The following is a 14,873-nucleotide window of genomic DNA, read 5'->3' on the forward strand; positions in this document are numbered from 1 at the left end:
AGAAAGGTTGTGAGGACCATCCCCTCTCGTTACATTTCAAGAGATTTCATAACTCAGATCCAACATGTCTGATGTTCACTGCACTTAACTCAGTCAAACACAACTGGCGGGGGGGTGATTATCTCAAAAAAATAAATAAGGAAGAATTTAGGACCATCATTAACATGGGCACTCTTCACACTAGGGGTCTTAATCTGGACAACGAAATCAGGTTGATTGTATGCGATAATTGACCAAGACTATTATTACCATCCCCTTATGTTGTAAGGGTCATGGTTTTCCATATGATTAAATAGTAAACATTAGATTTCTTCTTTCCATATATATTTATATATATATATATTAAGTTGTTTTATTTCCTAGGTAATATTGTATTAATCGCTTCATGCTGTGATAACCTTATATTTTTTAGATTATAGTCAGTTAGTGTCTGTAGTAGATTCACCTTAGATTGCTCTCTGCTATTCTTTATTCAGCCCCTACTCAGTGTTTATTACTACACATGCGACACAGGCCATGTATATATATTATGCATCCGTTATGTCTGTGATTTGCTCTGCAATCATGGTATGTTGTCAATTCTACCAAGTGATGCTCATACACACTTAAGAGAACAGATTCAATCAGCAATCTATTTACCACGCCCCACTACACCAGCACCAATCAATGGAGCTTGTGACTGGGACTGCATGTTTAAAAACACACCCTTGAGACTGGACATTAATCACATTGCCTTGAAGAAGACCCTCTGTGGGTCAAAACGCGTTGGCACCTGAACCATAATCCCATTTAACCCACAAGCGAGGACTGGAGAGAAACACCGTTTCCACAGTGTCAACTGACACGAACTGCCAGGACACGTAACAAGGGACACCAGACCAGAGAGGAGGATCCCAGAGATCATCGAGCCGGCAGGGGTAAGAGCGGAGTCCTGTCGAGGCAGGAGGAGGGGAGTTCCTTAGCGGGTCTGGAGAACGGGGACTGTTCCCACTAGAGCCGTCTCTGTTCATCCGTCTCTGCTACACCGCGCAGTCCCGCCCGACGAGATGCGCCGGTGGTCACAGGGTCAGCCCGGTGCTCTCCGGCGAGGTCCATGGGTCGGACTCGGTGCTAGTGTCTTACGTCTCCCACTGCTATCCAGGTATTCACCCATACTGCTTACCCCAGAACATAACCCCGGGCATCTATACTCTTCCTACATGCCGCTGTCCACTGATTTTACTGTGCGGGACGCCGCACCAACTTATTCCCCCCTCACACATTAACTCTTCCCAGCTGAATTATCTCCAGATTCCAGCAGTGTGGTGTTTTGTCACATCATTATCCCACTCTCTAACAGTGGGGGACTGATTCTCTTACAGAGAGGCACGTACCTCGAGACTTGCCCTATACAGCTGTACACTTCATATATACCTGCATGTGTATATCCTGGTGATTCATTTACCATCTATCACATTACTTTGCTAATATTGTTTGCTCATTTATTCATGTATGTTTTTCTTTCACTAAATATATTTTTAGTCATTTGGGTCATTCTTGTATGCACCATATTCATTTATACGTACTTATATATTTGTAAGGGGTATAGAGCGCATTTTCTCACATTTGTTTTTCTCTATATATTAGAAAGGCTGGACACCCTTTCATTAGTGGAGCCATACCTCTTATCTTGGCACTAGTCCAGTGCGCAATAGATCTCCATTTGCACTGTATAACTAGTGGCAAAGTTTCCATCGACAAATTAATGTAGATCCTGATTTTGCATTTGACATTGTCAAGGCTTGTATCATTCTGCATAATTTTGTACAGGATCAAGATGGAATACTGATTGAGGATACTACAACAATAACAGGCTTGGAAGATGTACCACGGGAACCGACAACATGAGGCTTATCAGCAAACAATGTCAGACAAATATTTACCAATTACTTTGTCATCAACACTGGAGCTGTGCCCTGGCAAATGTCAAAAATATGAATGTTGAAAGTTTCTGCAAAGTGCCACAAACATTGCAGAGTAATTTTGTTTTGCAAAAACCCTTCACATTAGATAAAGGCTGGAAAAGGGGCACACTTCATGGCCAAAGTGGCTCTATTATGTGGTATCATATTGTTAATATGTGTGGCCTCTATTTAATTGTGTTCATGACTAGCATTAAGAAGTAGGGCCTGCAGCTTTTGCAAATCAGCACGCTGTTATGTTGTGGAATGCCAGTTATTGCAGATTAAACATAACGCAAGAGCGGCATGCTCCAACTCAATGCTTCTACCTCTACGCTACTGGCAGAATACAGAATTGCGGAACTAGTTCTGTCAAAATGATGGTCGCATCTCAGGAGAAGTGCAAGGAAAAATCCTTTTGCCAGCCTTAACAGCGAACTGAATTGAATAGCTATGGGACCTATTTCCCAATGCAATTAAACATCATGCTGTATTGTATTGTGGCAAAATTACAAAAATAAATAAAAAATTGTGAATTCATGTGTTAGAATAAATGTGTTTAAAATTATTATGAAAATTAATCATTTTGCCAAATGAATATATATTAAAAACTGTGCTGCTATTAAAAGTACTAACCATAAATATCTTTATCCTTGTCTGCCAAGACATTAAAATCTTCTTTCAAGTCAAAACAAACCTCTTGCCACGCCTTTCTAGTGGCATTTCTATCTTTATAGATATCTAGGGTTTTGTCCCATAATACTGGTCTAGATTCTACCAAAGATATAAGCCTCTCAGTATCAATGTCAAAGCTGTCAGACATGTTGGCACTCTAGTACCAGATGGGAAAAGATGGAGTTGTGGGCAGGTACTAGCTTAAAAAAAATGGTCTGTGTGAAAGGCAAGATTGTAGACTGTGCTTCACTGCCTTGCAGGAACAGCACAGATACAGCACAGCAGCCATCCTTCTCAGTGGATATTCCTGGCTGTAACACGGCGACCATGCCCATGCCTGTGGCATCTGAAAGGACTCACCCATTTCTAAAAATAATTAAATTTTACACATGGCAAAAAAATGCCCGTTTTTTTGCCTGCCGGTGAAAACTGGCAGGTGTGAAATAGCTCTAAGCCACTCAACTGCATGAGGAAAAGTTACATAAGGCCTCCCAGCTTCTGCCCAGACCTCTCAGTCATCATTCCAGCCAGAACCCATAGTTCGGGTCCTCAAACAAACATATCCGTTACAGTAAGTACTGGCCACATGGATTCAGCAGGCAGTGCATGAATGAAAACAGACCTTTTGCAGACCATCGCAACTCATCTAGAAAGTCTAGAGGCAACCCAACAGCAGTTGGTTTAGGGTCTACAAGGTTTCTTAATATGCCAAGATGGCCTTCAATCCGCTATTTTGGGTCCTCAACCTTCTAATCCTCCAATTAACTCTGTCACAGCAGCTCCTCCTTCTACAACTCAACTTCATTTGCTGACACCAAACAAGTTTGATGGAACCCCAAAATTGCGCTGTGTGTTTCTCAACCAATCTGATGTGCACTTTACTCTACAGGTGGCCAGCTTCCCAACTGCCAAAACTGACGTCACCTACATTATCTCCTTACTGACTGGGCTTGCTTTGGATTGCGTATCCCCATTATAGGAAAGATCAGACCCATTACTTGATGACTACGCTGTGTTTATCACTTCCTTTCAGAAAATATTTGATTAGCCCGGTCGATCCACTTCTGCCTCTGGGGAAATTATGAGACTCTGACAGGGTAGCAAGTCTGTAGGCCAATATTTACTTGTGCATCTGAGTTTCATGGCAATGAAGAGGCTCTCACAGTCGCTTTCTGGAATGGCTTTTCAGAAAGAATTAAAGATGAATTTGTCTCACGAGACCAACCCACCAGATTAAATGACCTGCTGTTTTTATGCAACAAAGTCGACTTACATGTTTAGGTAACAGTCTTTGAAAAAATCTAGACGTGAGCATTTCAGACCTCAGCCTTCTACTCGCTCCAGTTCTCCATCATCAGAAGAGGAACCTACAATAGGTTTAAGCTTTCTGCTAAAGAACATCAGAGATGATGGCAACTCAAGCTCTGCATGTACTGTGGGGAGGCCAATCACACCCTAGACTCTTGTCCTAAATGTCTGGGGAAATGGGCACTTCTAATCTCCAAAGGAGAGATGAGGTAAGGAGTGATGAGTCACAGAAGAAGGATTCCCTCATCACTGTCTCTATAGTATTCCCCTCCAGTATCGATACCTTACCAGCTCTCTTGGATTCAGGAGCAGTGGAAAAAAAATTAATTTCAGACAATTATGTGGACAAGCATCAAATCCCTATCAAATCAAAGCCTTACTTCAAACTCTTTTCTTATCTGCAGTTATTGGCAGCTTAATTCCTCATGGTTCAGTCTCCTTACACACCAAACTCCTGACACTTCGGATAGGAGTTATGCATTCCAAGTGGATCTCTATTTTGGTAATTCCCAAGGCACCCTATCCACTTGTGCTAGGCCTTCCATGGCTTAGTATTCATAACCCACAGGTGGATTGGTCTACCATGCAAATTCATCCTTTTTACAAAAAGTAAATCCTCTTTGATCTTTAGACTCGTCTATTTCTGAGAAATTGCCTTCCCAATACCGCCAGTATCAGGATGTCTTGAGCAAAGGTGGCGCTGACAAATGACCACCTCATCCTGAATGGGATGGCTCTATCGATTAAGTTCACAGAAAGTCATCACCACGGGGCCGTACTTACCCGCTTTCTATTCCCAAAACTGCTGCAATGTCAGCCTATGTTAAAGAGAATCCTGAAAAGGGGTTCATTCGCCCATCCTCCTCACCTGCTGGAGCCAGATTCTTTGTCAACAAGAAGAAAGATGGTGGCCTTCATCTCTGCATTGACTACCATGGGATTAATGATATAACCATCAAAAATGGGTAATCCACTGCCTCTTATTACTGAATTATTCGATCGTGTCAAGGGATCCACTATTTTTAATAAACTTGACCTTCGAGGTGCCTACAATTTAATCCGCATCCATGAACGAGCTGAGTGGAAAACTGCTTTTAATACCAAGGATGGACACTACCTTTCGGCCTCAGAAATGCGGCAGCAGTGTCCAACACTTCCTCAATAAAAATTTTCGAGACCTACTCTATCATACTGTTGCGGTGTACCTCAATGATATTCTCATCTTTTTTTGCAACCTTCACACACATCGGAAGCAGGTTAAAGAAGTTCTTCAACGGTTGCAAACTAATCTATATTGCAGGCTTGAGAAGTGCATATTTGAAGTTCCTTCCATCACATTCTTGGGTTATATCATATCTGGAACAACTCTTCAATTGGACCCTGAGAAAGTAAAAGCAATCCAATCTTGGTCTGAACCTTTTTCACTAAAAGTGACTCAAAGATTATTATTGGAAGTTTATCCATGGGTTTTCCACCTTGGTAGCCCCATAACTACCCTCACTCAGAAGGGTGCAAACCTAACTCAATTGCCTCCAGAAGCAAAATCAGCCTTTCAACTCCTTAAGGAGGCATTCCTTACTGAACCTGTTCACTGACAACCAGATGTTACATGCCCATTTATCATGAAGGTAGATGCATCTGCCGAAGGGGTAAAAGTAATTCTTTCTCAAAAGCCCACAGATAACAAGCTCCATCCCTGCAGGTTATTTTCTAGAAAGTTCTTTCCAGCAGAAAGAAACTACACAAAAAGAACTCCTCACCATAAAATTGGCATTTGAAGAGTGGCACTATCTATTAGAGGGTGCTGAATTTACTAACACTATGGATAATAAGGATCTTATTTTACTAAAATACATGCAATGTCAGTATTCTAGGCAAGCCCATTATTCTTTTCTCGCTTCAATTTCAAGTTGAAGACGAGAAGTTGACAAGTTGATTTACTGTCCAGGATCCCAGAATGGGAAGGCGGACACTCTATCTCGCTTTTAAGAGAAAAATTCATAACCAGAAGAACTCTATCCAATAAATAACCCTAATTGAGTCCACCAAGGTATCTGAATCTCATCCACTTGGAAACACCTTCATGAAACCTGAACTACGGGAAAAACTCATCCAATGGGGACATACCTCTCAGTTCTCAGGGCATTTTGGTGTACAGAAAATTCTGGAATTCATCAAAAGATCATATTGTGGCCAACCATGACATCAGATATTCAAACTTTCAATGTCGCTATTGTAAAATGCGCTCTGCATAAAGTTCCACATCAAGCCCTTTGCAGGTCCTTTGCATCCTTTATCCATTCCAATTCAAACATGGTCCCATATTTCAATGGATTTTGTGACTGACCTTCCACCATCTAAAGGATTCAATACAATCTGGGTCATAGTTGACTGGTTCTCAAATGATGGCTCATTTTATTCCTTTGCCTGGTCTACCCTCAGCTCCATGTCTGGCCTAGTTGTTCATCTCAGAGATTTATTGTTTACATGGTCTTTAAGTTGAAATCATCTTGAACAGAGGGGTTCAATTTGTCACCAGATTTTGTAGATCCCTTTGTTCATCTCTTCAAATGAAACAAAAAATCTACATAGCCTATTACCCTCAAAGTAATGGCCAAACAAAGCGTGTGAACCAAGTCCTTGAAACCTTTCTACATCTGTATATTTCTTCAGCTCAAGATGACTGGGGAGAACGACTCCGTTGGGCCGAATTCTCCTATAATAAAACATATCATTCATCTTCTGGGCCCCACTCCATTCTTGACTGTTTAGAGCCTACATCCTAGAGTACCAGAGTTTCATTTGCTTCAAGCTTTTGTTCTACCTGCAGTAAAACTCATCCTTACAAAGATTTGCCCTGAAGAAATCTTCTGTTTGCTGTCACATTTTTGCTTATAGGAGAAGGAAGGTGATACCTCAATTGCAAATAGGTGACAAAGTATTGTTATCTACGTGGAATCTTCGATTATGAATAACTTCAATGACATTCCCACCTCATTACATTAGGCCATTTCCAATCATTTGTCATAAACCCAGTTGCTAAACAACTTCAATTACCTCCTTCACATTTTAATACCAAACACCTTCTATATATCATTGCTTAAGTCTCCTGTCCTGAATATCTTCCAAGCTACTTCCCCAAAGGGACCTAAAGTTCAAACCCAATGTGGAGAGGAATTCGAGATAGAAAGAATTCTGGATTCTCGCTTATGCTACAGACGTCTTCAATATTTAATTGACTGGAAAGAATACAATCATGAAGAGAGGTCCTGCTATCTTTTCAGAAGATATTCATGCTCCTCTTCTTATCAAGAAATTCCACATAAAGTTTCCACACAAAACTAAAAAGAGTCCAATGGCCGCTTCTAAAGGAGTGGGTACTGTCACAAAGCAGTGGCGACCAGGTCTTCCCAACTGCACTCTGTCTCATGTTTCCTGCAAGTTAAGGATATCCAGATTTGCCTGAGAGATCTGTGCAGGATGCAAGCTGCAGCATGTTTCTGTGTTACTGGATCCCCTTCCAGGATGATTATGCACCTGAGAGTCTCTGTCTGTTAGGTCTGCAGATTCTTTATTACAGCAGAGTTTGCAGTCCATCTGGTAGTGCTGGACCTGAACTGCAGAGTTCATGTGGAAGTATAGTTTTCATTCCTTAGTGCTTGCCTAAGTACTGTATATGATACTTAGGATCAGGTGATTAGCCAGACACCAACCAGAAACCAATATGCAATCACATGATACTCCCAGTAAATCCTTGGACAGCCTGGGGTATATAGGGAGCTTCCTGAACACTCCCAAGCTCCCAGTGCTTTTTTGTTATATCCTTCTGCAAGATGCTAGAGTATTTTCTCCAGATTCTTCAGCATAGTGATTTCCAGCACAATTTTCATCTCCAGGGCTCCTGGCTCCAGCTATTCCAATTCAATCACAGTGTTCAGCATTCCGGTTCAATCCTGGTGTCCAGTATTCCGGGTCAATCCCAGCGTCCAGTATTATTGTTCTCTCCCAGCACTCAGTATTCCAGAGTCCAGTATCAGTCATTACCACTCCTTTCTAAGTTACTCATGAAGAAAAGTTACATAAGACCTCATAAGTTACATAAGACCTCCTAGCTTCTGCCCAGACCTCTCAGACATCATTATTGTGTCCAGACCTCTGACATCATTCCATCCAAAACCCTTAGTCCGGGCCTCAACCAAACACATCCGTGACACATACCAGAATAAACTGTATACCGAATTAATTTCAGCAGCATAGGTAGAGATTGCTTTGGTAGAAACTATCAACAGCAGGGAAGCAAAGCTCTCCCTGTCTGTTTAAACCCACATAAATCAATGAGAATACTCCCAATAAGTGAACCCCAAGAGTTGTTATCATGTGACTGCTACAGATTTCAGCACATTCTAACAGAGACGAAATGCATTAGTTCAAAATGTTTGCAGTTGCTGATCACAAGGAGACAAAACCTGTCTGCAGGAGCCTGGATAACTAGTGACAATCAGAAGTCATCATCTTTGCTACTAAATTCATACCATTGAGAGAGTTGCCACTTATAAATCCCACATTGTGTTTCTAGACAACTTGCAATGTGCAAAGGATGCGATTGAATCATACTGTTCAGCACAGTAAATTCTATACAACTCCATCGCAATTGTACAGTATCTGGTGGATGACAAATCTTCATTAAAAGTGGGAACTGTATTAGTTTTTTATGGAAAACTGGCTATGCTGTTAGCTAACTGGTTTTGCCATCTCAGTGGCTGAAGATTAGTATTATTAATATTTTTCTAAATCCACTTTATTTCATGTTAATTGTTGATTACGTTGTAGTTTACTTAATTTTATATTAAAAAAAATATTTATATATCTGACCTTTTTCTGTAATGTCTCTAATAATAATATATAATAATAATATATCTAAATACCAATCAGTGCTCGTTCACATACAGTATCCAATTACTACCTTTAACTAAGCTGCTTTAAATACACCTAAAGCACAGATAATTCAATTAATTTTCTATCTATATATCTGCAAGTGGTACACTCATGGCTTTAAGAAAACTGTAATCATGGCAAGAAATAAAGTTTTCCAACGTTTCAGTACTTTGATAAAAGCACTGAAAAGTTGTGTAATATTCTACTGTGATTGCTGATTTCTTAAAGCCATGAGTTATGTTACAAATATATTGTGGAGGCTCTGGTTGTAATGTTTGTTCTGGAAAGTGGTAGTGCTGGACTTTTATGCAAATATAAATATTTATAAATAGATAATTTTTTTAAAAGTGACTTGCTTGATTATCCTATTTTTTTTTTTTCTGCAGGACAGAGTGGACTGGGCAAATCAACATTGGTAAATACACTCTTTAAGTCGCAAGTGAGTCGAAAATCAGCAGGGTGGAGCCGGGATGACAAAATACCCAAAACAATTGAGATAAAAGCTATTAGCCATGGTGAGATATGTTTTATTATCTGTGATATGATATTTAAGACTGTAAAAATAGGTCCTATGGCAGGGGTGTCAAACTCGTGGCCATCCAGATGCTGTTGGACTACATATTCCAGCATGCCCTGCCACAGTTTTAGCATGCCCTAAGAACAAAACTGTGGCAGACATGAATGTATATATTACTATCAGACTATCAGTGGCACAGCAAGAGGGGATTTTGCCAATCTAGATGCTTCTCAGACTAAGGGATATATCACTGGTGCAGCCCTCTACTCCACAGACACCAAGCTCACCTGCTAGCCTTTGCTTGGTCAGTGCTAGTATCATTCACTGCAGAGGGGAAAAAAACTACAACTCTTATCTGCCATTGCCACCTGGAGCTGAAAACTAATTACACCTACTGTATGTAGATCCCAGTAGGGGGGATATGTATCGAACATTGGAGAGAGATAAAGTGAAAAGAGATACAGTACCATCAAATCAGCTTCTAATACCCCTTTCAGACATACAACCCAGGAAATTTCCTGCACAGACACGGGAATTTCTCCTGTGCAAATTCCCGGGTATTTGGTCGAGACCACCCTTTCACTGTACAGTGTCTACCTAGGAAATTCCCAGGTAGACCCCTTTCAGACATAAGCCGGGTAAGCTGACATAAGCTGACTGACAGCAGCTGGAGAGGGCGGAGCCGAGATAAAATGAGCTGGGAGTGGGGATGATGATGATCTGTGTGTACAGCAGGGAAGGGGTTACTGGTCAATCAGTGCAGCGGTAGCAGAGAGCTTCTCCCGTCTGACCAATGAGAAAGTTGCTTCCATGAGGGCAGCGGCTGTTACCTGATCAGGACGAGGATCCGGGGATCAGCAGCCACTGTCACCTGCAGCATCATGGAGAAGAAGATCGCCCGGGAGTTCCAACACAAGGCGAGACCCTTCCCCACTGTGCCACCCCCTGCCCGCATCATCACATGACACAGCCACCGACACGAGGGGTGATGAGCGGCAGCGCTGAGCATCCTATAGGACGCTTTGCGCTGCTAACTCTATGCAAAAGCTGCTTGGTTCAGCCCAGGAGTAGTAAATTCCCGGGTAGGACCATTCAGACACGAACAGGGTAATTTTCCAGGACTTAAGTCCTGGGAAAAACCCTGGTCAACTGAAGGGGCGGTTACCCGGGAACGTGTGAGGCAGGCCAAATTCCTGGGATTCTCGAGATGTCTGAAAGGGGTATAACTGTCATTTTTCAGGTATTTCATCTCTCTCCACTTTATCTCTCTCCAAGGTTTGATACATATCCCCCTAGTACAGGATGAGAGCATGTCAGCGAGCCACTGGATAGTGAAAAAGGACTGAGGAGTTGAAGAGGCAGGTGAGAAAAAATGAGAGTGGATGGAGAACAGCTGTTTGAGGGACGGAGAGACAGAGAGGAAGAGAATGCCAGGAGAAGGGTTTCAGCTTTGAATGAGAGTTGTAAGGAGAGCTGACGAGAAGTGGGAAGAAGTGATTAATGAAATACTTGTTCCTGTTACTTTCACATAAGGTGATGCCATGTCTACCAACATTCTTTATTTCATATCCAAATTCCTGTCCCAAACATTTTGGGTAACTTTTTGTAGTGCACACTTTACTTTTGTACTGTATGGTGGTCACTGATGCACTCTGAATTATATGGTGGTCACTGATGCTCTGTAGGATATGACTATCATTGATACTCTCTGTTTTTAATATGGCAGTCACTGATGCACTCTGAATTATATGGTGGTCATTGATACTCTCTATATGATATGGCAATCACTGAAACTCTGTATGATATGGCAATCACTGATGCTCTCTGTATGATATGGTGATCACTGATGCTCTGTATTATGTATATGGTGGTTATTTCAATTGTGGTAGTGTAATAAAGGCAGTGATACTTACCTTATAGTCTTTAGACAGTAGTGCCTGAATGCTACATTTAAATGAGAAGACAGCCCAGAATTACAAAAGAAATGCAGTAGGTGCTGGCAACTCAATGTTATGGCACTAGTTTTGCCCTCACCCTAGAAACATTTCAGTCTTTAAAATGTTAATGTCTGTGTTCAATCAAGACAAGGGTGACTACTATGGAAGAGGTGGGGGTCACTGACCTGAGTTGTTTCCCCGAGTTGCAGAAAAAATTGTTTAATTACTGATTATTATATTTATTGTAGAAGAATTTTTCCAATAATTACCAGGTGCCTGGTGTGGTCACATCAGATGCAATCATCCCAATCTAGGCTTTCCCTAATGCAGTTGCATCTGATGTGACCATGTCAGAGAAACCTGTGGTGGCTGTTGGTATGTGTTCTTTCAACAGCCTCCAAGCTCATCCTACCCGGCTAGCCCCTCAATTGCCACAGCAACCTCCCCCGCCTTCTCCTTCCATTTGGGTTACAGATGGGGGTTATCCTAGATCTGTAGCAGCAGGAAGGAAGGAGGGATGGACTTGGCCCCCTGCCAGGCCTCCTTCAATAAGTAATTAGAGTTGAATTCCCCCTATTGGCACCCGGGCTATGGGCAATTAAATGGATTATTTTGTTTGTGCCTTTGAGAATATTTTTCTGTGTAAGGTTTTTTTCTTGTATTTTTGGAAGAAAATATCTGTTTACAATTTGTGTTTACCTCAGAAAAATGATTAATTATGAAAAGAATATTTTTTTTTACCACAAAGGTACAATACTCTTCCAGATGATTTGAGGAATTTTTACTTTGTTCTCTATTGATGATGATGATGATGATGATGATGAAGATGATGATGATGATAATAATAATAATAATAATAATAATAATAATAACAACAAAGTCAAAAGCCCTTTATAAGGCTTTTAGGGGCTACTTGAATAGTCAGAAGTGACACACAGTAGGGCTTATGTATTAGGGTGTGACTTGCAGCCACTGCTGGAACTCAGCGGGTTTTCTACATATTTTAAAGAGGCAATCACTTTAAAGGGAAAACTAGCTTGGAACTCCCACAGTTTTGAGTTCCCACAGCGGCTGCAAGTCGCAACCTATTACATAAGACCCAGTGTGTCTGTGCCAGAAATGTATCATGGATCCATTCTCAATTACTGACAGAAATCTGTGTCTGTGAAGCAACTGTGTGTTCAGCTGCTGGTGGGCATGCATATCACCACCATACATGAGCCATCTGAATTGCACATGCATTGCTTCACTGTATGTACTGGCTGAAAGGTGAGTGAAGAATCTCACTTCCCCTGCTTTCTGCAGACAGATGGAGGCCTGCTTCTATGCACACTAACTGCTGCTAGGTGGCATGGAACAAATACTATTTACTATCAACAATTATAGGTTCTTCTACGTAGCTGAGTGAGATCTAGAAAATAATTGACTGTTTCAGAGTGTGGCAGAGAGACTCAGGTGCCACAGTTCAAAGAGATAAAAGGTACCCCGGGACCTGGGAGAATCCATTGTTTTAGGCTTACAACCTGGGTATAGTTCTGAATCTGGGTTTTCTTGGAAGCAGGGATGGGCTTTGCCTCAGCTGCTCCAGGAAGTGACTTCCCTATTTAGCTGAAGTAGCTATTGTTACCAGTGCTCCAGATGCCAGCAAGTAGCCAGGTGATAGACTCCTGAAAGCTAGCAATAGGGAGCCCCTGCCAAGCAGGGTGAACAACAGGACCTGTGAAAGTGGTGTTCGTGAAGATACCAGCAACTTGTCTGTTGTAAACAGTTGTGAGAAAAATACAAACAACTCTACCTTATAAATCTGCTGGTGTCTGTGCTCCTTCCAGCCAGAGTGTTTCACATGTGGCGCCCAATGTGGGGCACATCTGCTAGCCGCTGATCATGTGGCAGAAACCCATTGTCAGGACGCAGCCTGGGATCGGCCACTACTCACTTCTGTGCTGGCATCCTTGTGCTTAGGTGTTCAGTCACTGGGAGTGAAGGTGAGTGGTGTCTGAGTATTCTCCCCGGGGTCTGCTAGGGCTTCCATGTATGCGTCCTTGTTTCCAGGGTACCGGGGATGGGCAAAGCCATGTTGGTCTATATCACCTGACTAGTCTCTCCCAATTGTAGTCCTGTGGTCACTCAGCTGTTTATCTGCTTTAATGACCAGCTACCCAGGAGTATTTTGTCTGACTCCAGGAACAGGAAACTGCTGTTAAACTTTGCTGTTCCAGTGATTGTTTGGCTCTCCAGTGGTTTCCAGGTTATATCCCCAGTGTGTTGTTTCAGTCCTCATGCTGACCAATGCTAATTCTCAGCGTGTTACTTCTACTTTCTCACAGAACTCCAGTATCTCATGTAACAGTTCCTGTGTTTTCTATTAGTGTGCTGCTAAGCTCCCAAGCTGACTGTGGTACATGTGCCAGGCTTCAAGTTAATTACTAATTCAGCTGTCAACCTGTATTCCTGTAATAACTTCTACATTTCTTAGTTCATCTCCTGTGTTCAAGTATTCAGGTCATCTTCTGTGTTCAAGTATTCAGTTCAACTCCTGTGTTCAAATATTCATCTCAACTCCTGTGTTCAAGTATTCATTTCAACTCCTATGTTCAAGTAATAATTTCATCTCCTGTGTTCAAGTATTCAGTTCAACTCCTGTGTTCAAATATTCAGTTAATCTCCTGTTTTCAAGTTTTCAGTTCATCTCCAGTGAACAAGTATTACAGTATTATTCCTTTTTTTCTTCATCTCTCCTAGAATGCTTAAAGTATCACTGCTATATGATTATATGATTAAAGACACTAAGTTTAAATTTACAAGCAGTTCTCACACAAGCATGGTGAAAATTCTGCAAACTCTTACTAAATTTAGCTGTGGATCAGCAGACACAGCAGGCACAGATTCAGTCGCATATAAGCAATTTGTCTGCTCTGGCACAGGCTCAGCTAGAATGTAACCAGATTATTAAGGCAGAGTTAACAGAGTTAAAACAAAGCAGGTGACCGATATCGCCATGCCAAAAGATGACACCAATGGATGATGTGGAATCTTATTTCTTACTTTTGAGGGAATGGCCACCTGCTGGAAATGGCCAGTGGAGGAATGGACTGAGATACTTGTTCTGAATTTAACAGGAGAACCCCAAAAAGCTTATATGGACCTGCCAGAGCAACAAGCAAAATCTGACTCCCATTTGAAAGCCTCTATATTAGCCAGAAGTGGGTGTTATGGTTTCCAAGGCTGTTCCGTGTAAACCCCTAGAAACCACACTAGCAAGGTCTTCCACCATTAAGAGCCACACGCTGTTCCCTTAGAAATTGAAGACATTCACCGGTACTTAAGTGGCCATCTGGATTTAATGCTCGAAATAGTAGGGGTTTACACTGCTTACCTTCAGAAACCAGAGAATAGCAAGAGATACTGAAAACTGAGAGCAAAGTCAAAAGTATGGCTGAGAAGCCAATGGTGTGGCTATGAGAGCCAATGATAAACCAGCAGTACAATTTGAAGAGTTGATAAAGTGGATTGGTAGCCAGTGATGCAGCTTTGAGAGCTGATGGTGTGGCTTTAAATGCT

The 14,873-nt window shown here is 41.7% G+C and overlaps 1 protein-coding gene across 2 annotated transcripts in view; it reads left to right on the forward strand.

Moving 5' to 3' along the window:
• The window catches only part of SEPTIN3 (septin 3), a 496,581-nt gene that overhangs the window by 235,222 nt on the left and 246,486 nt on the right, over positions 1–14,873 (forward strand). For both annotated transcript variants that reach the window (XM_088443868.1, XM_088443870.1), the window contains exon 3: positions 9,245–9,373. In XM_088443868.1, coding sequence (XP_088299994.1) covers positions 9,245–9,373 — 129 coding nt within the window. The remainder of the gene's footprint in view (positions 1–9,244; positions 9,374–14,873) is intronic.

The sequence above is a fragment of the Taudactylus pleione genome, unplaced genomic scaffold, assembly GCF_031769625.1.
Source record: "Taudactylus pleione unplaced genomic scaffold, aTauple2 ptg000336l, whole genome shotgun sequence".
Lineage (NCBI taxonomy): Eukaryota > Metazoa > Chordata > Amphibia > Anura > Myobatrachidae > Taudactylus > Taudactylus pleione.